General features: G+C 57.7%; 11 protein-coding genes across 11 annotated transcripts; 8 read left to right on the forward strand and 3 right to left on the reverse strand.

Moving 5' to 3' along the window:
* The first annotated feature begins 124 nt into the window (after positions 1–124).
* Positions 125–2,937, forward strand: BDV59DRAFT_182890 (kinesin-3 family protein uncB). The gene is made up of 2 exons (XM_073690412.1): positions 125–988; positions 1,076–2,937. Exons 1-2 carry the CDS (start codon positions 628–630, stop codon positions 2,755–2,757), a joined length of 2,043 nt encoding a protein of 680 aa, XP_073546022.1. The 5' UTR covers positions 125–627; the 3' UTR covers positions 2,758–2,937.
* Positions 2,938–3,083: 146 nt separating this feature from the next.
* On the forward strand, positions 3,084–5,125 carry BDV59DRAFT_182892 (translation initiation factor eIF2B subunit delta). Its single transcript, XM_073690413.1, has 2 exons — positions 3,084–3,791; positions 3,853–5,125. Exons 1-2 carry the CDS (start codon positions 3,153–3,155, stop codon positions 4,858–4,860), a joined length of 1,647 nt encoding a protein of 548 aa, XP_073546023.1. The 5' UTR covers positions 3,084–3,152; the 3' UTR covers positions 4,861–5,125.
* BDV59DRAFT_182893 (Apc13 domain protein) lies at positions 5,115–5,728 on the forward strand. The gene is made up of 2 exons (XM_073690414.1): positions 5,115–5,224; positions 5,270–5,728. The coding sequence occupies exons 1-2, from the start codon at positions 5,222–5,224 to the stop codon at positions 5,714–5,716; spliced, it is 450 nt and encodes a 149-aa protein (XP_073546024.1). The 5' UTR covers positions 5,115–5,221; the 3' UTR covers positions 5,717–5,728.
* A 73-nt stretch (positions 5,729–5,801) lies between these two features.
* BDV59DRAFT_71673 (DNA-directed DNA polymerase alpha subunit POL12) lies at positions 5,802–8,100 on the reverse strand. Its single transcript, XM_073696968.1, has 3 exons — positions 7,729–8,100; positions 7,496–7,675; positions 5,802–7,442 (listed from the first exon to the last, which is right to left on the reverse strand). Exons 1-3 carry the CDS (start codon positions 8,055–8,057, stop codon positions 5,912–5,914), a joined length of 2,040 nt encoding a protein of 679 aa, XP_073546025.1. The 5' UTR covers positions 8,058–8,100; the 3' UTR covers positions 5,802–5,911.
* Positions 8,101–8,250: 150 nt separating this feature from the next.
* On the forward strand, positions 8,251–9,946 carry BDV59DRAFT_71675 (CRAL/TRIO domain protein). Its single transcript, XM_073696969.1, has 2 exons — positions 8,251–9,289; positions 9,348–9,946. Exons 1-2 carry the CDS (start codon positions 8,485–8,487, stop codon positions 9,677–9,679), a joined length of 1,137 nt encoding a protein of 378 aa, XP_073546026.1. The 5' UTR covers positions 8,251–8,484; the 3' UTR covers positions 9,680–9,946.
* Positions 9,947–10,561: 615 nt separating this feature from the next.
* On the forward strand, positions 10,562–12,619 carry snf4 (AMP-activated serine/threonine-protein kinase regulatory subunit SNF4). Its single transcript, XM_073696970.1, has 6 exons — positions 10,562–10,814; positions 11,040–11,163; positions 11,226–11,375; positions 11,435–11,791; positions 11,859–11,968; positions 12,018–12,619. The coding sequence occupies exons 1-6, from the start codon at positions 10,761–10,763 to the stop codon at positions 12,201–12,203; spliced, it is 981 nt and encodes a 326-aa protein (XP_073546027.1). The 5' UTR covers positions 10,562–10,760; the 3' UTR covers positions 12,204–12,619.
* A 786-nt stretch (positions 12,620–13,405) lies between these two features.
* Positions 13,406–15,626, forward strand: BDV59DRAFT_182902 (uncharacterized protein). Its single transcript, XM_073690415.1, has one exon. It carries the CDS (start codon positions 13,610–13,612, stop codon positions 14,963–14,965), a length of 1,356 nt encoding a protein of 451 aa, XP_073546028.1. The 5' UTR covers positions 13,406–13,609; the 3' UTR covers positions 14,966–15,626.
* Positions 15,627–15,880: 254 nt separating this feature from the next.
* atfB (bZIP transcription factor atfB) lies at positions 15,881–16,951 on the forward strand (the record flags this gene model as incomplete). Its single annotated transcript, XM_073694318.1, has 1 exon — positions 15,881–16,951. The coding sequence occupies one exon, from the start codon at positions 15,881–15,883 to the stop codon at positions 16,949–16,951; it is 1,071 nt and encodes a 356-aa protein (XP_073546029.1).
* An 80-nt stretch (positions 16,952–17,031) lies between these two features.
* Positions 17,032–19,457, reverse strand: BDV59DRAFT_209158 (sugar porter family MFS transporter). Its single transcript, XM_073695347.1, has 2 exons — positions 18,947–19,457; positions 17,032–18,878 (listed from the first exon to the last, which is right to left on the reverse strand). Exons 1-2 carry the CDS (start codon positions 19,101–19,103, stop codon positions 17,404–17,406), a joined length of 1,632 nt encoding a protein of 543 aa, XP_073546030.1. The 5' UTR covers positions 19,104–19,457; the 3' UTR covers positions 17,032–17,403.
* BDV59DRAFT_182906 (arylsulfatase) lies at positions 19,308–21,432 on the forward strand. Its single transcript, XM_073690416.1, has 2 exons — positions 19,308–19,643; positions 19,700–21,432. The coding sequence occupies exons 1-2, from the start codon at positions 19,486–19,488 to the stop codon at positions 21,369–21,371; spliced, it is 1,830 nt and encodes a 609-aa protein (XP_073546031.1). The 5' UTR covers positions 19,308–19,485; the 3' UTR covers positions 21,372–21,432.
* BDV59DRAFT_71770 (Zn(II)2Cys6 transcription factor) lies at positions 21,409–23,870 on the reverse strand. The gene is made up of 3 exons (XM_073696972.1): positions 23,757–23,870; positions 22,650–23,702; positions 21,409–22,589 (listed from the first exon to the last, which is right to left on the reverse strand). The coding sequence occupies exons 1-3, from the start codon at positions 23,760–23,762 to the stop codon at positions 21,558–21,560; spliced, it is 2,091 nt and encodes a 696-aa protein (XP_073546032.1). The 5' UTR covers positions 23,763–23,870; the 3' UTR covers positions 21,409–21,557.
* Between the last annotated feature and the right edge of the window lie 68 nt (positions 23,871–23,938).

Below are 23,938 nucleotides of genomic sequence, written 5' to 3' on the forward strand. Positions count from 1 at the left end.
TCGGTGGATATTCGTTGACCGGTCGGAGAAATTGAAACCAAAGGACTGTTATACAAGAATATTAGGTATATATACCTAAGGTGCTCCTGAGGGAGTCTTGTACTCGTACTCCGTAGATGATATAGATGATGCTATTGCTATGGCAACCCCCACGACCGCGCTGCCTCAGGCTGCATCCCGTCCCGATCGGGCAAAACCCAAACGAGCCGCCGCTCACCATCTACTCCATCGCTCCATCAACTCGCGCAACATTCCACCTACATGCTTGTCTCTCCCATCCCTTCATCTCTCCTCCCTGCGAGGCCTCTCGCCCCCCTGTTTCGTCTCCTTTAACTAATCGACCCTCCCTTACCGCGCGCTGCTGCATGTTTCTCTCTTTTACTCTCCATCGCAGAAAGTCAGTCCTCCCCCTCCAGTGATCTCCACTGTTTACCCTCCGCTGCAACCTGTCAAATCCCCCTCCGGTCAGACTGAGACGAGCTCCATTCGCTGAAATCCTCCATTGTTATCGATTTCCCAGACGGGAAGTCTTGCCAGCCAGCAGCGACGATCCTCAACCCTTGATTGCCTTCCGAATCCGCGCCTGCGCCTGTCGTTCCCTCCGTCCGAGGTGGTACAATTGCCTGTATGTACCACCATTTAGTTCTTCGCCAACGTGAGCTCGTCACTCAGTCTGCACAGTTGTTGAGGGACCGCAACCAAGCCATGGCGCTCGATCCCCATTTCTACCAACCGCTTTCCCATGGGCCCGGCCCGGGCTCTTCATCCGTCTCCTCTTCCGGGGCCTCCGTGATTACCGGCATCACTAGCCCCTCTGTCCGCTCGACCACCGCCTCCGCCGCCGCCCTGCGCTCCACCGCGTCGACCCCGTCGCTGCGGGCGCGTGAGAGTGTCGCTATGACCCCATCCCGCCTGGACGGCGTCGCCAGCCCGTCTCCGGGGGGCAATGTCCGGGTTGTGGTGCGTGTGCGCAATTTCTTGCCCAGAGGTATGTCCCGCGCAGGGGAACAGGTAGATACCGATCGTCCAAGGTGCAGATGAGACTAACGGGCTGCTTGAACCATCGCTCGTACAGAGATCGAGCGCAAGGCCGACTGTCTGATCGAGATGGATCCCGACACGCAGACGACGAAACTAAAAGCGCCCCGAGCGAACCCGCAAGATGTCGGGAAGCCCAAATCGCAGGCTCGGGGGAAGGTCCTGGAGGACAAGTCCTTCATCTTCGACAACTCGTTTTGGTCCCATAACGAGACAGACGATCATTACGCCACCCAGGAAGACGTCTACAACTGCCTGGGTGAGGACTTTCTGGATCACAACTTTGAGGGCTATCACACTTGTATCTTCGCCTACGGTCAGACCGGGTCGGGCAAGAGTTACACCATGATGGGCGGGCCCGACCAACCCGGTCTGATCCCGCGGACCTGTGAAGACCTGTTTCAACGCATCGAGAATGTTGAGTCGCCCGATGTAAGCTTTAATGTCCGGGTGTCGTACTTTGAGGTCTACAACGAGCATGTGCGCGACCTTCTGGTCCCGCGAACCGATCCTCCCCACTACCTTCGCATTCGCGAGTCGCCCACTGAGGGCCCCTACGTCAAGGACCTAACCGAGGTGACCGTGAGGAACTACTCCGAGATCATGAAATATATGCGGAAAGGGGATGTCTCGCGGACGGTGGCCAGCACCAAGATGAATGACACGTCTTCGCGATCGCACGCTGTCTTTACCATCACCTTGAAGCAGATCCACCACGACCTATCAACGGATGAAACGACGGAGCGCACCGCGCGTATACGCCTGGTGGATCTGGCCGGATCCGAGCGGGCCAAGTCCACCGAAGCCACGGGACAGCGTCTTCGCGAGGGATCGAATATCAACAAATCCTTGACGACTCTTGGTCGAGTGATCGCCGCTCTGGCCGATCCGAAGCAGGGCCGCCAGGGGAAGCGGAAGGGCAAGGACATTGTGCCTTATCGGGACTCGATCCTGACGTGGCTCCTCAAGGACAGCTTGGGCGGGAATTCGAAGACGGCTATGATTGCCTGCATCTCCCCGACCGACTACGAAGAGACCCTCTCGACGCTCCGGTATGCCGATCAGGCGAAGCACATTCGCACCCAGGCTCGCGTGAATCAAGACCACCTGTCGGCGGCCGAGCGCGATCAGCAGATCGCCGAAATGGCCGAGACGATCCGCACGCTGCAGTTGAGTGTGAGCCAACAGGCGGCGAACCGGCGGGAGAGCGAGGTCCAGCATGAGAAGCTGGAGGAATACCAGCAGAAGGTGGAGCAGCTGCAGCGGTTGATGGAAGAGACCAAGATGGTTAGTGAATGCAAGATCAAACAGCTGCAGACCGAGAACGAAGCCCTGCGGAACCACTTGAAGCTGGCGCTGGATAGCCTAAAGAACCCGATTCCTCCGGTCAACGTGGAGAAGCGCAAGAGTGGCATTCTGTCGCCCGTCGAAGAGAATGACGGGGCCTCTGCCGGCCAGGACAAGGAAAACATCCCTGGCTCGCCGACAGCCGACGCAGGACCTGACCCCAACTTTATCTGGGACGATGAGAATCTGCCGTTGGAGTCGGACCACCTCGAGGCCCAGGAGATGCAGGCGCACATGGAGGAGCTTCTGGGGGATCTGAACATCTTCAAGCGCAAGCTGGCGTCGGATCACGAACGTTTCCGCCCATCCCAAAGCCTGGGAAGTCGCAAACGACGACGGGCCCTGGGCAGCATCGCAGTGAATGACCGATGAAAGGGGTCTGGCCTTCTTTTCTCTCGTATATCTTACTGGATTTTGGCTTTGAGTGTGATTTGGGCGGTTTGTGTCTGGGTTCCGGTCCGGCGTTGGCGGGGGACTTTGTTTTTTTCAATCCTTTGCTTCTTCCGTTTCTAATGCGATGACGCGACGACTAGAATGTGACGTACGAAGGAATTCCCAGCGATCTTGCACCCGAAAGATGCGTAGAGTGCATTAGGCGCAGTACATGCAGTAGTTGGATGCATGTGAGGGGCGGCTGCTTATGGCATACCCGCATGAGTCAAGCCCGTAGTGATGGGAACTTCTTCCCCCACAACCTCCAGCCACAAAAAAAAGTCTCCAATGCCCCTCTCTTCCTCCGCCATCGCCCTCCACTCACTTCTCCTATAATGGCCCAACCTGTCACCTCGGCGCAAGCGGCCTCTCTCTCCGAATCTCCGGCTCCGGTCCCCGCGACCTCCCAGCAGCAGGAGACGCAGCCGGACCCGTCGACCAGCGGCGCATCGAAGCCTGCCAAGCAACCCAAACAGCCCCAACAACCCCCCAAATCCAAAGATGATGGCAAGACTGCTGCTGCGGCCGGGGGTGGTGGATCGCTATCTCCCGCGGAATTGAAGAAGAGAGCGAAGGCGGAAAAGCAGGCCCGGAGAGCCAAAGAAAGGGCGGACAGAGAACAAGGCGGTGGTGGTGCTGGTGGTGCAGGCGCTAATGCCTCAACGAAAAAAGGCTCTGTCGGAGCAGGTGCTGGGAAGGATGCTGGGTCTGGATCACAGCATAAGGGCCAGCGACACCGTCGTGGATCCGCGCAGGCCGGCGTCCCGTCGGCGGCGGCGGAGCAGAAGAAGAAGCAGGAAGATAAGAATGTCGCGGTCTTCGGTCATCTGTACGGACAACCACGACGGACGACGATTGCAGGGGCCGGTAAGGAAGTGCATCCAGCCGTCCTGGCCTTGGGCTTGCAGATGAGGGATTACGTGGTCTGTGGGAGCAGTGCGCGGTGTGTGGCTACATTGCTCGCGTTCAAGCGTGTATGTCTCTCCAGTGGGGTGTGGTTTGCGCTTGCAGGGTTGATGCTGACTTTTATGGAAGGTGATTGAATCGTATACGACCCCTCTGGGTACCTCCCTGTCCCGTCATTTGACGACACACCTGTCGCACCAGATTACCTACCTCTCCACATGTCGCCCTCTCTCTATCAGCCAGGGTAACGCCATCCGGGCCCTCAAGCTGGCTATTTCCTCCATCGACCCCTCCGTTCCCGAAGCGTCCGCCAAGACGACCCTGAGCGAGTTCATTGACAGTTTCATCCGGGAGAAGATCACCGTAGCCGACCAGGTGATCGCCGGGAGCGCAGCCCAGAAGATCCAGGATGGCGACGTGATTGTCACGTTCGCGGGCAGCTCGATTGTCAAGCAGACGCTTCTCACGGCGTATAAGCAGGGCAAGAAATTCCGCGTGTCCATCATCGACTCGCGCCCGCTGTTCGAGGGCAAGACCCTGGCCCGCACATTGGCCAACGCGGGGCTCGAGGTGCAGTATTCGCTCATCAACGGCATCAGCCAAGCCATCAAGGATGCCACCAAGGTGTTCCTCGGCGCCCACGCCATGACCAGCAACGGACGCTTATACTCCCGGGTCGGCACCGCGCTGGTCGCCATGTCGGCCAAGGAACGTGCCGGCGGCGTCGAAGTCCCCGTGATCGTATGCTGTGAGACCGTCAAGTTCACCGATCGCGTGGCGCTCGACAGCATCGTCGTCAACGAGATCGCCGACGCCGACGAGCTCGTTTCCAACCCGCCTGCCCAGCAGGTGACCCAACTTCCCGACCCAGCCGCTACTGCCGCCGCCTCTCAGGCTGACGCAAAAAAGGGCGGCAGCAAGGCCGCAGCCAATTCTTCCGCTCCTTCGGAATCCACGCTCGCCCCCAAGGACGGGTCTTCACCCCTCAGCAACTGGAAGGACACCCCGAACCTTCAGCTGCTCAATATCATGTACGATGTCACCCCGGCTGAATACGTCGACATGGTGGTTACGGAGATGGGCAGTCTGCCGCCCAGTGCGGTCCCTATTGTGCACCGCATGAGCACGAACCTGTAGGATCTCTGTTACGGTTGTTTGCGGCCTCTGGCATAGGTTGAGTAGGATTCGGAGGGGCCAAGATACTAATCATCTCGGGTTTAGACAAAATGCAATGGTACGGATCTGATAATGTGAATGCATTTGATATTTTCTAGCTCTTGCACTGAATACTTATTATGATGTATGGATATTCGTCTAGACTTGGATATCATTCCATCTGCTGTCCTCTCATTTCGTACTCGCACACCGCCATTATATTGAAAAGCGGTGATGATAAGTCGGGCAAAATATCACCTTCCAACACCGTCAACAACCCACCAACTCCTTCGTCTTCACACCGGTGTTGCTGTCACACCCTCACAACCGGAAATCTCTCAAAATGGTATTCAATCCCACGTATATATCAAACAACTGCTAATGTCAACAGAGTAAGGACTCTTCCGCAACCCATCTCCACATGCACCATCCCCGTCTGGCCGACCACTTTGAAGACTTCACCCGCCCACACACCTCGCAATCCGCCTCCCTTACGGCCTCCGCCTCATCCTCTCACCTGTATCACAACCATACTGTGACGTATGGCTCCTCCTCACCGGCTTTGATGCCTTCCTTCCTTCCCATTGAGGATATCTACGTCCCGCCGCAGTACCAGCCTCCCAATCCCGAGGACGAGGACGACGTGGTCCCGGACCAGCATGCCGCCTTTGGTATTACGCGGGCGATGGAGCGGAAGCGGGAGACTGTCTGGCGCGATCTGGGCCTCGAAGCTCTTGTTGCGTCCGGCGGGGGAGCCGGGAAAAGCTCGGGCGCGAAAGTGAGAGTGAAAGGCGCTGGGAAATTGATGGGCGGGAAACGGACGCTTTGTTTGCGGTGATCCTTCTCTCGGTTTTTTTTTTTTTTTTTTTTTTTACCTAGGATGTGCCTATGAGCGGTTCTGGGATCGGTAAGCTCTATCTTATGTCTATTGTGCTTATGTATTTATACCCTCAATGAATTCATGATCAATCAATCCACTATGGTATCACGCCGAAACGCCTCATTATACATCGTATATGCAAGCCCCCATCCCTTATATCCGGTTGATATCTACCCGAGCCCGCTCGTACAGCTTATGACTGAGCTGCTTCCTCTCGCGCTCGTCGTCGGCGATGTCCCGACGGTGGATCGCCATTTGCGCGTAGGTTCCTGCTGCACGTCGCTTGGACAGCGTGCCAGGGTTGATCACTAGGACACTATCGACCACCTGGTATAGGTCAGTTTGCCTCCTTCCGAAAAGGGGGGAAACATCTTGAAGACTCACCTTCACGAAGGGCGGGAGCATACTGGGCACGAGCAAAATGTCCGGCCGTACATTCCACCACTCACCCAGCTTCAAGTAGCTTGTGTCGAGCATCGTGCCGGTTGCCATGCCATCCTCGGTGCCGGGCTTCGGGAGTGCGTCTCGGGCTGTTGGGGGATATATGGGAAAGAAATGGCGCTGCTCAACCAGATACTTCGGCAGTCGTGTGAGCAGGTTGCCTTCCCTGGGCTTGCCATGGATGGCCTCTTCACGTCGCAGCTGATAGAGAACATCGTGGGAGCACATGCCGATGACCGTCTCGTTCAGGGACAGCGTTACCGGGTTGGATACCATGCGCACTTGTTTGGGCAGACCGAGTTCCTTCTTGGGCATCTGCTCCTGCGGCCAGGAGACGTGTTTGCTCACCGCATCCCGGACCGAGGGAAGCATCACGATCGTGATACTGGGAACTGCTGTCACCAAGCGCTGCAGAGGCGCTGAGACATAGTGTCGGAAGACTGTGGTCAATGTCGCCGTGTCCGGGTCGTGCATCTCAGTTTCTGGGAGGTCAAAATCGCCCGATGCGAGGAGCGGATGCTCGAGGTCCAGGAACGGTCCCATCAGAATGAGCGCATCCGCATAGCTGTCGGCGGCCTTCTGACAGATCTCGTTGAGGGGTTCGAAGTCGAGGTTGTCGTCGGCGGTATAGGGCCCGGACGCGACGAGTACGTTCAAAGGCGAGGAACCGGATTCCTCGAGTCGCTCGTTGATGCTGTCGATGGTGCCGGCGGAAGAAGCCGCAGATGGTAAAAGTGGCGTGGGAAGGACGTCTTTAACCGAAAAGTAGTTCCCGGAGGCGTTGATTCCTCGTAGGGCCACGATCTGGCCCGGGAAAAAGTTCACTGACGGGAGGGAATCGACATTCAAAGGGACCCTGATTCCTGCACCAGTCCGCCGGGAGGTTTCCAGCACGAGCGATGCAGTGTTGAGCTTTCCTTCCAGCGAGTCAGACGCAATGCGGCCAACGGCAACGATCTCAGTTGTGCTCTGGGTGGCGGCGCTGCCGAAAGTGATGTCTTCATTCTCGTACTCTTTCTCAAACAAAGCGGTGAACTCATCGATTCTGTCGTCAAGGATCTCGGACGTTTCAGACAACCGCATTGCCATGGGTTTGTAACCAAACTTCTTCAAGTCTGTGTTGGCGGTAGGACGGATACGTGGCTCGGAGAAGGGTGCCATAGGCGCTTCCGGCAAGGATAGGTGAGGATTAATGGTCTCGAGGGTTTGACCTGGGTTTGGTCTATTTGAGAACGCAACAGGCCTGTGTCGTTAGTCGATCGAGCCGGTCTGGCGGGACAGGGTATGTAAGCATACTGCAAACCATCACCTGCCCCAACACCATTCGCAGTGCGTGGAGTGTTAGAGCTCATTGGAGATTGGCCGTTCCCGATCTTCCCAGCCTTGGATATGGAAGGAGACGTGAAATCGGATTTCCGCTTTGCGGAGCCATTGACGCTCTTCGGAGTTCGTCCATTTGGCGTCAACCCATCCAGCCTGAGCTGAATTAGTCACTCATGGATAGATCGAGTACAAATCTGGCGACTTACATCCCAAACACATCGGTAGTCCCTGTCGTTCGCGGGGTAGCTGTTGGGGCGCTCCTCTTCTCGGCCTGCCGGCCAGTCTTTCCACGACTTTCCCGCTCGAGGGTGTCCTGAACATCCTGCTTCAACTGGCGCACCGTGTCCAGGGTGAGCTTTATTTCTTCGGCGCCCATCTTCAAGCAAAATGACTCCCACTTGTAGAAGAGTTCCTGCGGGGAGATGGAATGGACGCGCAGAATGGACTGAAGCTCGGCCAGGACATCCTTGGGAAGGCCATCTGGAGAAGCCGGGGAGAAGAGCTCATTGAGCTCTCCGACGATGTCGTCTTCCATGGTGCCTTTTGTGTCGGGGGTGACAATCGAAGATTGAGACTACACTGTACGGGATCATTAATTGACGGGAAAACGCGTCGCGCGTTGTGCACGCGGAGGGCGGACAGGGGATGCCGGCAGTACGGAGACCGCCTACTGGAAGGGGACTACCCCTGCAGCCCGCCGCCTTGTCCACGTATCATGCTGTGTGTGCACTCCATACTCCTCCTACTACTACTAGTATTATGTCGGCGATCACTCTGTGGGCCTGTCGATCGAGTCGCAATCCGAGCAATTGCTAGAATCCACCCAGGGAAAAAAAGGAAAAAAGTTCAGCTAGCCAAGATTTTAGGGCTATATTATGGAAGATATCCCCCCCAAGCGGCTACTGTACTGAAGTCTCTCCCGTCAATTCCAGTTTGAAAACAGATCGACCATCGTCTTCACCATGGCCGCGCCATCCGAATCCACTTCGGCCGCTGTTGCCTCAGTAAACGAGGATTCTGCGGTCAACCAGACCAGCTCAGGAAGCGGTGAAACTCCTGCTGAGCCTCCCAGTCAATCGATTGAGTCTTCCGCGAATGGCAGCAAAGACATCGAAGCGGATCTGCCACGGTCTGCGGCGGATGGTCTCATCCAGAAGCCTTTCCCTCGGCCCCTCGAAACCTCCAAGCCCACCTCTCCCGCTGAGCTCACTTCCGACCAGACATCGAAGTACAACGCCGTCCTCAAGGCCGTTTCCGAATGGACGACCGTTCCGACGACTTCCGCGAAGAACTCCCCCACAGAACCCATCACCGACGATGAGCGCATGTTCTTGACTCGGGAGTGTCTGCTGCGGTACCTGCGGGCGACTAAATGGAATGTCTCCGAGGCCATCGCCCGGTTACAGAGGACCCTGACATGGCGTCGTGAATACGGGGTTGCGAAGTTGACGCCGGAATATATCTCGGTGGAAAACGAGACGGGGAAGCAGGTGATTCTGGGGTATGACATCCATGGACGGCCCTGCCTCTATCTCTTGCCGTCCAATCAGAATACCGAGAAAAGCGATCGCCAGATCGAGCATCTGGTTTTCATGCTGGAGCGAGTGATCGACCTGATGGGTCCGGACCAAGAGACTTTGGCGTTGATTGTCAACTACAACGAGACCAAGTCGGGACAGAACGCGAGCATCGGCCAGGCCAAGCAGACCCTCAACTTCCTCCAGAACCATTATCCCGAACGGCTGGGACGGGCGCTGGTCATCAACAGTGGGTATTCGCCTTTCCCGTACTCGCTTCATGGCTAACCTGGAATGATAAATGCCAGTGCCCTTCATGATTTTAGGATTCTTCAAGTTGATCACTCCGTTCATCGATCCCCTGACTCGGACGAAGTTGAAGTTCAACGAGGATCTGCGGGAGCATGTGCCGTCGAGCCAGCTGATGAAGTCCATGGGAGGTGACGTCGAATTCCGGTACGACCATTCGGTTTATTGGCCGGCTCTGAATCAGCTGGCGGAAGAGAGACGGGCTGCGTACCACGCGCGGTGGATTCAGGGAGGGAAGCGAGTAGGGGAGTATGAGAACTACCTCAAGACCGGCACCGTGCCTAGTCTTTCCCAGAGTGAGGCAAGTTCGAACGGAGAGTCGCAGGCCTGAGGGGATCCTGCAGTCTCGGGTGCACCTGTTTTATCTACGTACTGCCTAATATTGAGGGAAGGGTCGAGGGGAGTGCGCATTTCGGGGTTCTTACTTTTTTGGTTGTTTGCATTTCGTTGCCTGCCCGAATGATTTCTTTCGCAGTCTATATAGACAAGAACCTCTGTATATAGACTAGACAGAAGATGATGGATAGAGAAGCCTTCACGTGATCCTCATCGCAACAAGAAATGTGGGGTTAAGTAACGTTCACCACGACATTCTTTTCTTGCTCAAGCAGGGCCGTTGGGGTCTTATTGCAGGGATATTGATCTTCATGCTTCATCCAGCAATGGACCTGTCGATCTGAGCGGCGCAGAGAGATCAATGTTGACGCGCTGCGTAGGGTTTAGTCGGTTGATACTGACGGCATATGTGGACGGACTATACATATCCCTTCTCCGGGCTACTGTCCTGATCCTACGGCAATCCTCCAATTTGAACATATCCGTCACCTCCAGGGCTGTTGAGGAGACCATCGTTGCATACAAAGGAAATATCCGCCCCCCTACCTTCAAGCTTCTATTCCACCAAACGCGGTAACGGCGGCAATGAACCACTCATTCTTGACCCCGACAATTTGTCCTCCTCCCGATTGACTCGATTCTCGATTTCTGGTGATTGTGATCCTATCCCCACCCCAAGATACCCCTACAGAGTACTCTGTTCGTTCCCGGAATAATCATAAACTTGACGGTTGACCGAGATGGCGGATGAGGTCCCCACAGGCAGCGCTTCTTCCCGCCTGCCGCCCAGTGCTGCTCCCGCTGCGGTCGGCGGCGGCGGCGGCGTCACTGCTCCCGCTGTTCATCCCACATCGACCCTCTCCATCATCACCACTTCTACCTCCTCCTCCACCACCACCACCACTTCTTCCTCCTCCATCACCACCGCTACTGCCAACAATCAAGCTCATACTACACCTCATTTCTCTCCTCCCAACCCTTTTTACTCTTCGTCTGATCGTCAGTCCATTCCCGGTCACGAGGCAGGTTTTGTCCAGCCCTCCTCCTACCTCCGCCCACGAGGCCTCTCTCGCCCAATGCCCCCATCCCAGCCCGAAAGGGCGATCGATCGGGAAGAACGCCAGGGTCTAGTGAGTTTTTCGGGTTTACCCTTTTCTTTGCTTTTTCTTATATACCCTACCCCCTCTTATCGATTCACGTTTCCCCGCCTTTCCTTTGTTGGGATCGTATCCCGTCAGCCGGGTCCCGTTGGGTTCATTTGCTTCTTTCCGGCCACGTGCATTGCTGGGCCGTGATATTCTCCTTCGACTTGATCTTGACTGGCTAACATCGGTCTTTGTTCCTTCTACCGGTAGCGCGCCATCCGGAACTTCCTCAAGGTCCGCACCAGTTACGATGTCCTGCCGCTGAGCTTCCGTCTCATCATTTTCGACACTTCCTTGTCCGTCAAGGAGAGTTTAAACATCTTGATTCAGAATGGTCCAGCGCCCACCTTGACACGACTGGGAGCTGTCTGCTGACTGTGACCGCCACATTGATAGGCATTGTGTCCGCTCCCCTCTGGGATTCCAAGGCATCCAAGTTTGCCGGTCTCTTGACAACCTCCGATTACATCAATGTCATCCAGTATTATTTCCAAAATCCGGCTGCCCTCGATCAAATCGACCAATTCCGACTGGATAGCCTCCGAGGTAGGTTCGCAACAGCGGCAACAACCCGGAACACTCCAGCTGATGACAGCGCTATGAAGAGGTGGAAAAAGCTCTAGGCGTAGCGCCCCCCGAGACCATCTCCATCGACCCCGAACGACCCCTCTACGAGGCCTGTCGCCGTATGCTCGAATCCCGGGCTCGCAGAATCCCTCTCGTCACCAATGACAGCCAGACCGACCGCTCCCACGTCCTGAGCGTTGTCACTCAGTACCGCATCTTGAAATTTGTGGCCGTGAACGTCAGCGATACGCAGAAGCTCCGGAAACCACTGGGGGAGATCCTTTTGGGCACCTACCAGAATCTGGCTACCGCATCGATGGACACGCCAGTCATTGATGTGATCCATATCCTCGTTGAGAGGAGCATATCGAGTGTTCCTATTTTGAATTCAGAAGGTATGCCGTGTCGCAGCTGGGTGGTCTCCAGCGCCGCCAAATTGAAACTTCTAACGCGCCTCCGCAGGTGTTGTGTACAATGTGTTCGAGGCTGTGGACGTGATTACTCTGATCAAAGGAGGCGTGTACGATGATTTGAGTCTAACGGTGGGGGAGGCCTTGAAGAAGCGCCCCGGAGTATGTTGCTCGATTCTGGGCATATTCAACGAGACTAACGATGCGCCAGGACTTCCCCGGGATCTACACCTGTTCATTGAACGATGGGCTGGACACCATCCTTGATACGATCCGCAAGTCTCGTGTCCACCGCCTGGTCGTGGTGGACGAGAACTTCAAGCTGAAGGGTGTCCTCACCTTGAGTGATATTCTGCAGTACATTCTTTTAGAAGGCGAAAATGACGAGTCATCATGATCCCAACCCGCATCGGTGCTCCAAGCGCGATTTATACAGCTACATTTTGCATTGGAATGGCGTTTTCTCTGGTTTCTGGATCTGTTGTCAGATCCAGCCCCGATTCTGTGGGACATCGATATCCTACAAGGTCGGGTTCTAATCATTCGGCGCAAGTCATCTCTTGGTTGCGTTATCACAAGACAAGAAGGTATTGTATGGTGTCCAAAATTCATGTTTAAACGACCCTTTGACTCTTGGATTTCGCCTGCTGCCAACGGTCTAGCATTGGCGCTTGGTTTTACAATAGAATTTCTTTACGGTTCAATTCGTTTTTCTTGGACCAATTCATTTCCTGAACATGCTGTATAATTCGTCTTCACATCCTACTCTTTATTTCGCGTCTATCGCATCTGCAGTAACAGCCGTATGATCCATACACCTGCAATGTAACTACCCCTGACTGCCTATCTTGTTTGGTTTACTGGTGGAAGGTGGCCGAACGCTCTGCACTGGCAACGCTGGGGAAAGTGCCTCCTTCGCCTTGACAACTATACTCATCACAGGAATTTCCGCGTCTTTTCCTCCGTCGACTGTCCTGAACTGTCCCAGTCTTGTTCGTTCAGCTATCTTGAAGTCACACTACGATGGGGTTGTTCGACGGTCTCTTTTCGAAATCGCGCAGCGGCAAAAGCGAGAGTTCCTTCGGGTCAAAAGCGAAAGATGTCTGCCAGAGCAAAGAGGGCTCGGCTCACGACGACGCGCCGCAAGAAACACCTGTCAGAAATCCAGATACAACTTCGAGAAATGATCCTGCGATCGAAAGCTCGTGTGAAACAAATGTGGTGGACCAGCTGCCTGTGGAGCCAGTGCAGACACCCGTCGCCGCAACCGGTTTACCTTCTACAGGTGTCGCGCAGAACGACGACATCTCTGGCCAATCTATTCTCAGAAGTCATTCCAGCAAAAGCGCTAGGCGGACGGCAGGGTTTCTGACGCTTCTACGCTCACACAGGCGTCAACGTCGCACACAAGTAGATCCACTAAAGCCCCAGGACCAACACATCTCTTCAGCTTCGGTGGGCAACCTCTGCGACAAGAACAGCATCCGATCTGTTAGCGGAACGCTGGGTCTTCTACAAGTGGCCCTCCCGACGGATGGTTTGCCAGATGTGGAATTGCGGAAGGTGAGCGACAATACCATGGAGTCGATGGATTCCGAACTCACGAGCGTGACTATCTGTCGGCATCCATCCCAACACACATCAATTCCTATAATCCTCCCAGATACGCAGTCAGGCCAGAATCCATTCGACGAACATGCGGAAGGGGTTGAGCGGATCTCCGGTTCAGACCCATTTACAGATTCCACAGAATCTCGCCTCCAAACTCAGACCCGTTTTAGCGGAGAGACAAATCCAAGTCGGATGAGTTCCTCTGAGCATACCCGCAAATTTCTGAATCCCCCGCCCAATGGAAGCTCGTTGCTGACAGGCTCGGAGTTTAACACCGGCTCGAACTGTAGCGACTGGTCTGGGTGCGTCGATCAACACACGGCGACAATTGCGTTTAACGAGATTGCCGTGCAACTGAACCTGGACCTTCTACCACCAAACGAAAACTTAGAGCCCTCTTCGCTGGGCGAACCCCCCCATTCGACGCGCCTGGATGCAGTCAACGGTCCCGGTCCCGTGGGCGTAGTAAAGCTTACCAAACGTCGGTCCCGAATCTTTGGCAGACTACGGAGCATCGGCTCTAGCTTCCAGCTGAAGCGGAGTGGCTCGCAGGAACGGACCGTCCGTCGGATGAAGACGTTCGCCCACTTACCCAGCCGATCGTACGAGATGAATTCCCTGCGAGGCAAGTCCCTGGAAACGCTGGCTCGGCTTGGGGGCCATAGTTTCTTGACGCTGCCGGCGGATTTCGCACCGGCGACGTTACGGCTGCCGGCGTGCTTTGTGGCGACCGGGACGTATCTGAGATATTTTGCCCCTACGGTACGGAATCTGTTCGTGGATGCGGGGGATTTGAAGGTGGCGGTGCGAACGTATGCATACTTTGCCGAGCAAGTGCTGTCCGCCGAGAAAGAGCAGGACAGGATTGAGCTCACGGTGCGGGGGGACCGAATCCCGATGGAGCTGGTCCAGGTGCTGGAGCAGGAAGCGCCGCGAAGCAGCTCGTCGCACGTTCTGGGCGTGGCGTGGGCATTCAAGGCGCTGTTGGCCGGGCTGCCTGGGGGAATCCTCGGATCGGAGCAGCTGTACCAAGTGCTGGTGAAGATCTCGCGTGGACGGCTGTCAGGAGGGGACGCAGAGGGTCGACGAGGGGGTCTGGGGGAACTCTCGCCAAACAGCTCGGCCAGAATCAAAGCGATCGCCCTGGTTCTGCTGGCGTTGACGGACGCACCACGGCTCAACCTGATCTGCGCGGTTTTTGGGATTTGTGCGGTGCTGCTTCATGAGTCGGAACGATCCGCGCAACTATCCAGACAGAGCATCACGGGAAGCCTGCGCGGGAACCTTGGGACGGGACTGGCCAGCGTCGAGCGACTGGGCGGAGTGTTTGGGAGGTTGTTAAGGGGAGGAGGGGATGACGGGGAAGATGGGCGGGGACGACAGGAGAGCCAACAGGTCGGCGAGTTGCTGGTGCGGAATTGGAGAGGGGTAAGTCGCCAGCTACGGATCTGGGAGAGTCGACGGATGGGACAGACGGGGGTGTTTTCATGGATAGGCGAGGGGAAAACAGGGGAGCAGGAGGCTGACGTGGAGGGTGATACGCCGTAGATGATGCATACGGGGTACCCTATCGGTATAGGTACTTCTGTCCGTCGGAGCTGGTCTGGTTATGCATGACTCGAATCTGCGGGGAAAATCAAGCAAGTTGACAGCCTGTCGATCGGTGCTCCATGAATCGTCGGCTGTTGAGTCCGGTAGAGCTCTAGTATATCCGCAGAGGCCCGGAAGAGTCTACCGCCAATCATGCCGGCTCTAGACTTTGAAGCTATTCGCGGTACCCTGGACGTCTGTCCGTTCGGTTGACATCAGCTGCTCCGACATCCCGAGCCTCTCGTTCTGGGTCCAGCTGGGTCGTTCCAAACTTGCAGCTGGTCAGACCATCGTCTCTTCCCCGACCAATCTGTGGGCTCAATTCCCGCGACTACATCTGGTCCACCGTTTGGCCTAGATAGATAGAAAAACAAGTTCTCTGTCTTCGTCTCTGTCTCTCCTTCTCGCCCGGCATACGCTCGCATTTCTATCCATGGATCCCTCCCCGCGGCGTCTTGCCCAACGTCACCGGTCCCACTGCCGGGTCAACTTCCTCTCGACCTTGGAACCTGCAACTCTCGTCCCGGAGACCTGATGGTCGAGCTCTCGGACTTAGTTTCCTTCGTCCTCGCTGTATTCTCGGTGGTCAGGGTGCTGTTGCTGCTGCTGTCGTTGTCCCCACTATTTTCTATACAGCCCTCCCGCTATACTACCACTTTGATCCGCTATACTTCTCTCCTTCGACTCCGACTGCGACTTTGATCCTGGTCTCCTTCTTGATACTTTGGATACTTGCTCTAGGCCTCCATCGTGACTGCCTGGATCGCTACCTAACTTTCTTTCCTCTCTGCCCCTCTCTCTTCCCCCTCGACCATCCCTCCATCTCTCCTCTGCTTCTCTCCCTCTCTATCTCTCCCCTTCGCCATACCCATCATGTCTTATCCTCCTCTCCCTCTCTCCAATTTCACCCCCGTCAACATGAATATGAATATCATGTACCCCGAGCCCGTCCGAGGCGACTCCATCTACCCCAGCACCTTCACGCCCTCTTTCTCTGGTGCTCCGACGGCCTCTCATCCTTTCCAATCCAAGTCCAAGAACTCCCATGTCCGGAACGGTCAGCCTACTCCGCCGCCGATCGATGACAACCACCTCTACCTGCAGCATACCGACATGTACGGCGTCTCGTCCTACCACGTCGGTGTCATGGCGCCGCCACAGCCGCTGCTGCAGGAGCAGCAGCAGCCGCCGCCGCCGCCGCCCCCAACCAAAGCCATGCCCGCTTACAGCCCGCCCGCGGACTTGCCCGCCACCTCGCCCACCTCCGCTACCTCGGGCACCCGTCGACGGCGCAAGGCCGAGGAGATGGATGACCCCGAGCAGCAACAGGACCCGAAACGCCGGCACTTCCTGGAGCGCAACCGCCTCGCCGCGAGCAAGTGCCGTCTCAAGAAGAAGGAGCAGGCAAAGCAGCTCGAAGAGTCGTGCAGCCGTGCCGCCAACAAGAACAAGCGTCTGCGCGCCGAGGTCGCCAACCTCAAGAATCTGAAATTGGGTCTGCGCATGGCGCTCCTGTCTCATAACAGCTGCGGCGACGAAGCCATCAAGCTCCATCACAGCCGCGTGGTGAAGCAGATCAGCGCGAAGGAAAATGGCGACCAGAACGATGCCGACCAAAAAGAGCCCGTCGAGACATCCGTCCAGACCTCCGTCCAGACCTCTGTTGAACCGTCTCTTGAGCCGTCTGTTGAGACGTCCGTCGAAACGCCCGTCTCATCCAACGACCAGTTCCTCGCCGGCTTGCCGATCGTGACCGAGCAGGGGATGATCTGCTTTAACTTCGATGGAAACGAGGGCCTCCTGTCCTCGTCCGACGAATTGGCCCATCCCCTCGAACCACTGCCTCTGACGAGGGCGGACTCGACCTCGAGCCTTGGCGATCCCACCCTTCTCTTCAACGCAGGGGATGCGGAGTTCAACGATTTCTTCAATGCCGATTTCTAAACAAGAGGCCGCCTTCTATCAAGGTAGCCCCTTGTCACTGGCCCTTTTCTTTCAAGTTGTGACTCTTAGTAAGTTTGATTTTCGGTGCGCTCGATATGTAGGGAGCGGTGATCTTGGTGTTTGGTAATTGTGAGCGCTGGCGTTCAGGTGTTGGAATCTCCATGGCGTGCGTTCTAGCGGTTTCTGGCGGGCAAAATGAGATTAGTGGTTTTCTTTCTTTGCTTTGCTTTCCTATAATTACTGGCAGTGGCCGGTCCCCTTCGTCCGGTCTAGAGGTTGTCTCGTTATCACCACAATTCGTGGGCTCGATTGGATCACTCTTGCTTGTCCGATTAGTATCCATAGGCAAAGGGAAAAAAAAATTGGGTATAATTCTAATTTGGACTCTAAGTCGATCCACGACCGTGCGTACATCCTATGCATATGTCGATCTAACCATAGTCCTCCTCTCATCACTGAGACGACCGTCGGCTCCAACCGCCGAGCACCTCCCTTTCGTCACTCAGGGAGGTCTTCCCGGTCAACGGGGCAGTGGCGTCCTCTTCCTCGTCCGGGGTGTGCGACGCCGCGGCAGCCTCGAACAGCGCGTCGATCTCCTCAAGCGACTTCCCGGCCGTCTCAGGGAGACAGACGGCAGCGAAGGCGGAAATGGCCACGTCCAGCAGGCCGAAGAGGAGGAAGCTCGCCCAGCCGATGCCGGCGATGATGTAAGGGGTGCTAAACGACCAGATGAAGTTGGACAGCCACTGGGCGGCCACCCCGACGGCCACGCCGGGCTCGCGGATGCGTGTGGAGAAGAGCTCGGCGGCGCACGGCCACGGGAGCGGGCCCCACGAGAGGTTGTAGATCACGATGGCGAGGTAGATGAGTCCGATGGTGACCATATCCGGGACCGACACGGGAGGCGCCGCCGCGGTGTCGGCCGCGGCGACCGGCGAGTTCGGGTTCGTCTTGAGCACGACGGCGGTAGCGATCATGCAGATGGCCATGGCGAAGGCGCCGCCGATGAGCAGCGGGCGGCGGCCGAACCGCTCGGCCACCCAGACGATGAAGGCGAGACAGCTGACGACCTTAAGGGCGCCGAACACGCCGGTGAGCAGCAGCGTGAGCGACTGGTTGTCGCCGACGAGGAGGGCGAAAAACTGCGGGCCGAAGTAGGCCATCGCCGTGGCGCCCGTGGACTGTTGGGCGAGGAAGAGCCCGACGCTGAGGAGGAGCCGGCGCGCGTTGGGCGCGTCGAGAAGCTCCCGTGGGTGAAACCCGGCCGTGGCATGGCGGTCGTCGTCGATCGCGCGCTTCATCTGCGCGAACTCATCCGCCACGGCCGGCCCGTCCGACGCACGGATCCACACCAAACTGGACCACGCGGTGGCGGTGGCACCGACGTCCCCATCATCGTCATGGGCCAGGAGCCAGCGCACACTTTCGTCCAGCGTCAGCATGCCCAGCCCCATCAGCGCGCCGGGGACGAGCTGCAGAGCCAGCGGGATCTGCCACTGGGCCGGGGTGGGGGGGCGGAACTGCAACCCGTAGTCAATCCAGTAGGAGACGAGGATGCCAATGGTGAAGGTGAACTGGAAGCAGCTGCCCAGGCGGGCGCGCATGTCCGTGGGACTCATTTCGGAGAGATATATGGGGATCACGGTGGCCGAGCCCCCGATACCCAGGCCACAGATGACGCGGCCGAGATAGAAGATCGGAAGGGAGTGAAGGTTGAGGACCTCGAAGATAACGCCCACGCAGAAGATGGCGGAGCAGCTCATCATGGCATAGCGACGGCCATAGCGGTTGGTAACGGGCCAGATGGCCAGAGAGCCGAGGAGCGCGCCGGCCTGCTGGATGCCAACAGCAACGGCGCTGACGCGGGTCTGCAGGTCCGGCGTCGCGCGAAAGTCCCGCAGGAAAGAATCAAAGGTGAGAACACCGCCTGGTGGAAGACTGGGGTCAATAGGACTTGGCCAGAGAGGCATTGGATCCTGGAGAGAATGGACGAACCGATGACTCCAGAGTCGTAGCCAAATAGCATCCCCCCGCAACAGACGACAGCTGTCAACCAGGAGATGCGGAGAAGGGCGAGCGGGGAGGATGAAGAGGGTGGAGGAGGGGGGGAATGGTCCTCCTCCTGTTGAGGGAGATGGTGATAATCCCTCATGGTGAGTGTGCAGTAGCAGGGATGAAAGATGGAAGTATGAAGTATGAAGAAGCATCTGGACAGGGAGAGGATAAGGAGGCTGACTCAGCACCCGCGCGCGGATGACGTCCCGCGTGGGGTGTTCCCGCATGAGGCGCGATAGCCGACAGGCGAGCACCTCACACATGTCCCGCATCGCGCCATCTGCACAGCATCACATCCTCACTTGTCTTCTTCTCTTCCTCCTCCGCGTTTCCTCCTCCTGCCGACAGCCGATCCCTCTCTCTCCCTACCCCGTCATGTATAAATCCCGTCGTTTTCCCCGGGTTACCCTCGCTCTCTTCCTCCATCCCCCTCAGTCTTCCCTCTTTCCACCCCTCCCTGATCCCTTCTTCCCCCCACCATGACTCCCAGACGTCCCAATTTCCTCGTCATCGTCGCTGACGACCTCGGGTTTTCCGATGTTGGCTGCTTCGGTGGTGAGATCCGTACTCCCAACATCGACCGTATTGCCCAAAAGGGTGTGCGATTCACCGATTTCCATGCCGCCGCTGCATGCTCGTATGTTTCACTCTTCCCTCCCCCGGATCTTACGCAAAGGCTAAAGTCTGGTTCAGCCCCACCCGTGCCATGATCATGACCGGTACCGATCACCACATTGCCGGTTTGGGTAACCTGATCGAATGGACCAACATCTCCGGTCAGAACGGCCCCAAGGGCTCCCAGATGAGCACCGCCCCCCAGCGTGGTATGCCGGGTTATGAGGGCTACCTGAATGAGCGTGTTGCCGCTCTGCCCGAAGTCCTTCGGGATGCCGGTTACCACACCCTCATGTCCGGCAAGTGGCATCTCGGTCTGACCCCCGAACACTCCCCCCACGCTCGGGGCTTCGACCGTTCTCTCGCCCATCTCCCCGCCTGTTCCAACCACTACGCCTACGAACCCCAGCTCAAGGGTGATGACGAAACCCCCACCTTCCTCGAGGCCAGCTACATCGCCCTACACATGGAGGACGACAAGTACGTGAAGAAGCTTCCCGAGGGCTGGTACTCGTCCGATGGCTATGGCGACAAGATGGTCGACTACCTCAAGGATTGGCACAACCGCGAGGGCGAGGACCGTCCCTTCTTCGCCTACCTCCCTTTCACCGCCCCTCACTGGCCCCTCCAGGCGCCCCGCGAGTACATCGAACACTACCGGGGCATCTACGACGAAGGTCCCGAGGCCCTCCGACAGAAGCGTCTCCAGCGCCTCAAGGAGCTCGGCATGGTCAGTCCGGACGTCGAGGCCCACCCGGTCGTCGACGACGAAATCAAGCCTTGGGACGAGTACACCCCCGAGGAGAAGAAGCTCTCCTGCACGGCCATGGAGGTCTTCGCCGGCATGGTCGAGTGCATCGACGCCAACGTCGGCAAGGTTGTCGACTACCTCGCCTCCATCGGTGAGCTCGACAACACCTTCGTCTGTTTCATGTCCGACAACGGCGCCGAGGGCGCCGCCTACGAGGCCTACCCGCTCGTCCAGAGCGGCGTCATGCCCCACCTGCAGAAGTACTACGACAACTCGCTGGAGAACCTGGGCAACGGCAACTCGTTCATCTGGTACGGCCCTCGCTGGGCCCAGGCCGCCACTGCCCCCTCCCGCCTCTACAAGGCCTACACCACCGAGGGCGGTGTGCGCGTGCCCTTCGTTGCTCGTTTCCCGACCTCCGTCTCCGTCGCCGACCACGCCCGCAACGGCGGCATCACCGACCAGTTCGCCACCGTCATGGACCTCGCCCCCTCCATCCTGGACATGGCCGGCGTCTCCCACCCGGCACCCTCCTACCAGGGCCGCGAGATCGTCTCTATGCGCGGCCGCAGCTTCTACCCCTGGGTGCGCGGCGACAGTGCCCGCATCCACGAGCAGGACTTCATCCAGGGCTGGGAGACGTGTGGCCGCGCCGCCCTGCGCTTCGGCGACTGGAAGATCGTCTACATCCCCAAGCCCAAGGGCCCCGAGCGCTGGCAGCTGTACAACCTCGCCGCCGACCCGGGCGAGATCCACGACCTGGCCGACCAGGAGCCCCAGCGGCTGCAGCAGCTGCTCAAGCTCTGGGACCAGTACGTCATCGAGACCGGCGTCATCCCGCTCAACCCGGACCTGGGCGACTTCCTCGAGGCCACCGAGGCCCAGATGCCCGAGAACGCCTGGATGGAGTACGACTACTGGAAGAAGGGCGCGCGCGACGAGCCCGAGAAGTTCATGCGCAAGCCGCCTCGCTTCCAGCGTGTCGTCAAACAATTCTAAGCTTGATACCACGATTTTACCGTCTTCTCTTTGTACATATACTATATAGCATTCTAGTCCAGTCATGACTCATGAATTCATCGGTTCTTCCGTCTCCTTTGCATCGTATGGGCTTGATCTATATACACACTCAGGCGTCGTACATCCTTTAAATCTCAAATCCTCTATAATACACATGCGAGGCCGTCATATCATCACAAAGAAATCCGTAAATAACTCCCGTCGCACACAGCGCGAATCCGCCCACGTCCGCGACGTGTCCTGCCGACGGGTCATCTCCTCCAGCAACAACAACGCCTTGTCGGCATTGGGATGTCGGGGGGTGCCATGCACAACGTCGCCCCCGGCGACAGGGTCGTCCGTTGTGGCCATGCGCTGCATCTCCAACACGATCCACGCTCTCTGCTCGAGGGAGCCCTCCAGTCCGGCCACGAATAGTGGCCAGATAAAGCTGACGGGGAGGTGCGCTGTCGTCGTCGTCGACGAGGACGACGACGACGGCTGACCGCGGCGACTGGTCGACTCGACCGTGGCCAGCTGGATAATCTGGTCAACGGCGCGGTGTACACGGTCGGTGCGCGGGTAGATTGCAAAGGCGACGCGGTGAAGGTAGATGAAAATGGCGAGGAAATTCGCCAGGTACTGGCGGAAGGTGCGGCAGACCTCCGCGGCGACGGAGGCGCGCAGCGTGTCGCAGAGGTCCTGGGGGCGGTCGTACACGTCAAGCACGCGGGGCCGGCTGTTCCAGAGGGACTCGAGGTCGGCGCCCACTTGGTGCGCGATCTGGAGCACCTCAAACTCGTCGCTGACCGTGCCGCGGCTGCGGTGGTGCAGGTCGATGCAGACAATACGTCGGATGACCTGTTGCGCTTGCGCGAAGAACCGGAATGCCGGGCCGACGATGGCATCGTGGATGAGATAGGCCGGCTTCGAGAGGAGGGCGTCGTCCGAGTCGATGTTGGCAGGGTCGTCTGCTTTTCGCTCCGGGTGTGGCGTGAGAAGGGGGGTGTCGTCCGTAGTGATGCTGCCCAGGTCGATGAGCGGGTCACCGTCGCGGCCGGCAATGAGCGCTTTGACGTCGAGAAGGGACACCCAGGAGACAATCAGGTAGCTGAACCCGGTCCATGATTTCGTCTGGCGATGGAAGCGCTGCAGGAGCAGGAATGCGGAGTGCAAAAAGGATGTGCCAGGGCGCCACATCTCCGAGGGTGCGATCAGCTGGAGTTCTAGGTTAGCCGATGAACGATCGATAAGGCTGAGGGGTCATGGCGTGCGCACCTCTGAAAGCATAAGCAAGAATACCGCCGTGAAGATCCGTTTGAGGACCGGCTCACCCACCTCGCCGAGGAGACAAGTCTGGATCTCGGCGCTCGCGTGCTGATGGTATGTTGGCGCTAACTTCCACCGTTTACCTTCCGCCATGGCCTGTTGCAGGTCCGCATAACAGTAGAGACTATTCCGGAGTGCATTGGAGTCGCGTGACTGCCTCACAATGATCTCCCGTACAAAATGCCACTCTAAGTTGACGGGTCCAAATATCGTCGGCGGCGCCTCACTCTCTAGGAACTGCGCCACCAGCTGCTCCTCGTACGATGCTCGCGTGTCGGGCCAAATACCTCCGTCGACGGGCGGTTGCTCGGCGGCTGAGGAGTTGACTTTAACACCCTCGCTGGGGCCCTCGCTGGGGAGAGAGACCTCCCCGACGGACGGCGTGCCGGCGGTGGTCCAGATCTGGGATTCCGGAAGGCCAACGCCGATGGGTGCTCCATGACTGATCGGAGAGGAGGTAGAGCGGGTCGCCACAGAAGGGAAGTCCGACATCCCATTCGTCAGGTCTAGATGTTTCTGCTCGAAGTCAGAGGTGATCTCCCCGATAAACCCGAGCATATCAAAGTTGGCAAAGTCCACGGCATACGGTCCGGTTCCCGGGACCGGAGACGCGGCGGAAAGCGCGCTCTCCTGGGCGCCAGGAGCCTGCGACAACTGCGACAAGCGTTGACGACGCTGTTCGTCGGGTCGCAGGACCGTATCGAAGAAATTCACGTCCGGACGGTCAGGGGCTGCTGGGTGGGTCGCGGGGTCGGCCGAGAACGAGGGAGTCGTGCTGGGCGTCCTGCTGGCAGTGGCGACGGAGGAGTCTCGCTGAGAATTATTGCGCCGGGAGACAATCCCTGGGATGATATTCTTGTAGGCACATTGCAGTCGAAGGCGTGTACAATTGGCGCAGACGGGTTTGGCCTCGTCACAGCGGACTTTGCGAGCTCGGCAGGTCAGGCAACCGGTGCGTCTGCGGGGACCCGAACGGCCAGCACCACGGGCTCGAGGGGGTGTCTGTGGCAGTCAGAGAGACGGCCACGGGGGGGGTGTAGGAAGGAGGAGACTAACCTCCATGGTGGAATGGGGCTAGGAGAGGGCACTCGATCATGGTGGGTTGGAGAGAGGAAGAGGATAAGCGGAAGAAACTTGGAGAAACGGGAGTTGAATTTCCCCGCAATTCGGTTGGTCCCGCCCAGTCATAGATGGCAGTTCTACGCGCCGCCGGAGGGCTCTACCATGGATGGAGAGGA

Source organism: Aspergillus ambiguus, assembly GCF_047715705.1.
Source record: "Aspergillus ambiguus strain CBS 117.58 unplaced genomic scaffold BDV59scaffold_26, whole genome shotgun sequence".
In the NCBI taxonomy this organism is placed as follows: domain Eukaryota; kingdom Fungi; phylum Ascomycota; class Eurotiomycetes; order Eurotiales; family Aspergillaceae; genus Aspergillus; species Aspergillus ambiguus.

What these genes read in the sequence shown, in the direction of transcription:
- BDV59DRAFT_182902 (XM_073690415.1), top strand. Translation starts at nt 13,610, where the DNA reads ATGAGTTCCTCTGAGCATACCCGCAAATTTCTGAATCCCCCGCCCAAT.
- BDV59DRAFT_209158 (XM_073695347.1), bottom strand. Translation starts at nt 19,103, where the DNA reads ATGAGGGATTATCACCATCTCCCTCAACAGGAGGAGGACCATTCCCCC. An exon ending in CTACGACTCTGGAGTCATCG is followed by an intron (nt 18,879 to 18,946) that starts GTTCGTCCATTC and finishes GTCTTCCACCAG; the next exon opens with GCGGTGTTCTCACCTTTGAT.
- BDV59DRAFT_71675 (XM_073696969.1), top strand. Translation starts at nt 8,485, where the DNA reads ATGGCCGCGCCATCCGAATCCACTTCGGCCGCTGTTGCCTCAGTAAAC. An exon ending in ACGGGCGCTGGTCATCAACA is followed by an intron (nt 9,290 to 9,347) that starts GTGGGTATTCGC and finishes GATAAATGCCAG; the next exon opens with TGCCCTTCATGATTTTAGGA.
- BDV59DRAFT_182890 (XM_073690412.1), top strand. Translation starts at nt 628, where the DNA reads ATGTACCACCATTTAGTTCTTCGCCAACGTGAGCTCGTCACTCAGTCT. An exon ending in GCGCAATTTCTTGCCCAGAG is followed by an intron (nt 989 to 1,075) that starts GTATGTCCCGCG and finishes TCGCTCGTACAG; the next exon opens with AGATCGAGCGCAAGGCCGAC.
- BDV59DRAFT_71770 (XM_073696972.1), bottom strand. An exon ending in TCTTGCTTATGCTTTCAGAG is followed by an intron (nt 22,590 to 22,649) that starts GTGCGCACGCCA and finishes CTAGAACTCCAG; the next exon opens with CTGATCGCACCCTCGGAGAT.
- BDV59DRAFT_182906 (XM_073690416.1), top strand. Translation starts at nt 19,486, where the DNA reads ATGACTCCCAGACGTCCCAATTTCCTCGTCATCGTCGCTGACGACCTC. An exon ending in CATGCCGCCGCTGCATGCTC is followed by an intron (nt 19,644 to 19,699) that starts GTATGTTTCACT and finishes AGTCTGGTTCAG; the next exon opens with CCCCACCCGTGCCATGATCA.
- snf4 (XM_073696970.1), top strand. Translation starts at nt 10,761, where the DNA reads ATGCCCCCATCCCAGCCCGAAAGGGCGATCGATCGGGAAGAACGCCAG. An exon ending in GGGAAGAACGCCAGGGTCTA is followed by an intron (nt 10,815 to 11,039) that starts GTGAGTTTTTCG and finishes TTCTACCGGTAG; the next exon opens with CGCGCCATCCGGAACTTCCT. An exon ending in CCGACTGGATAGCCTCCGAG is followed by an intron (nt 11,376 to 11,434) that starts GTAGGTTCGCAA and finishes AGCGCTATGAAG; the next exon opens with AGGTGGAAAAAGCTCTAGGC.
- BDV59DRAFT_182892 (XM_073690413.1), top strand. Translation starts at nt 3,153, where the DNA reads ATGGCCCAACCTGTCACCTCGGCGCAAGCGGCCTCTCTCTCCGAATCT. An exon ending in CATTGCTCGCGTTCAAGCGT is followed by an intron (nt 3,792 to 3,852) that starts GTATGTCTCTCC and finishes CTTTTATGGAAG; the next exon opens with GTGATTGAATCGTATACGAC.
- BDV59DRAFT_71673 (XM_073696968.1), bottom strand. Translation starts at nt 8,057, where the DNA reads ATGGAAGACGACATCGTCGGAGAGCTCAATGAGCTCTTCTCCCCGGCT. An exon ending in ACTACCGATGTGTTTGGGAT is followed by an intron (nt 7,676 to 7,728) that starts GTAAGTCGCCAG and finishes AATTCAGCTCAG; the next exon opens with GCTGGATGGGTTGACGCCAA. An exon ending in GGGGCAGGTGATGGTTTGCA is followed by an intron (nt 7,443 to 7,495) that starts GTATGCTTACAT and finishes CTAACGACACAG; the next exon opens with GCCTGTTGCGTTCTCAAATA.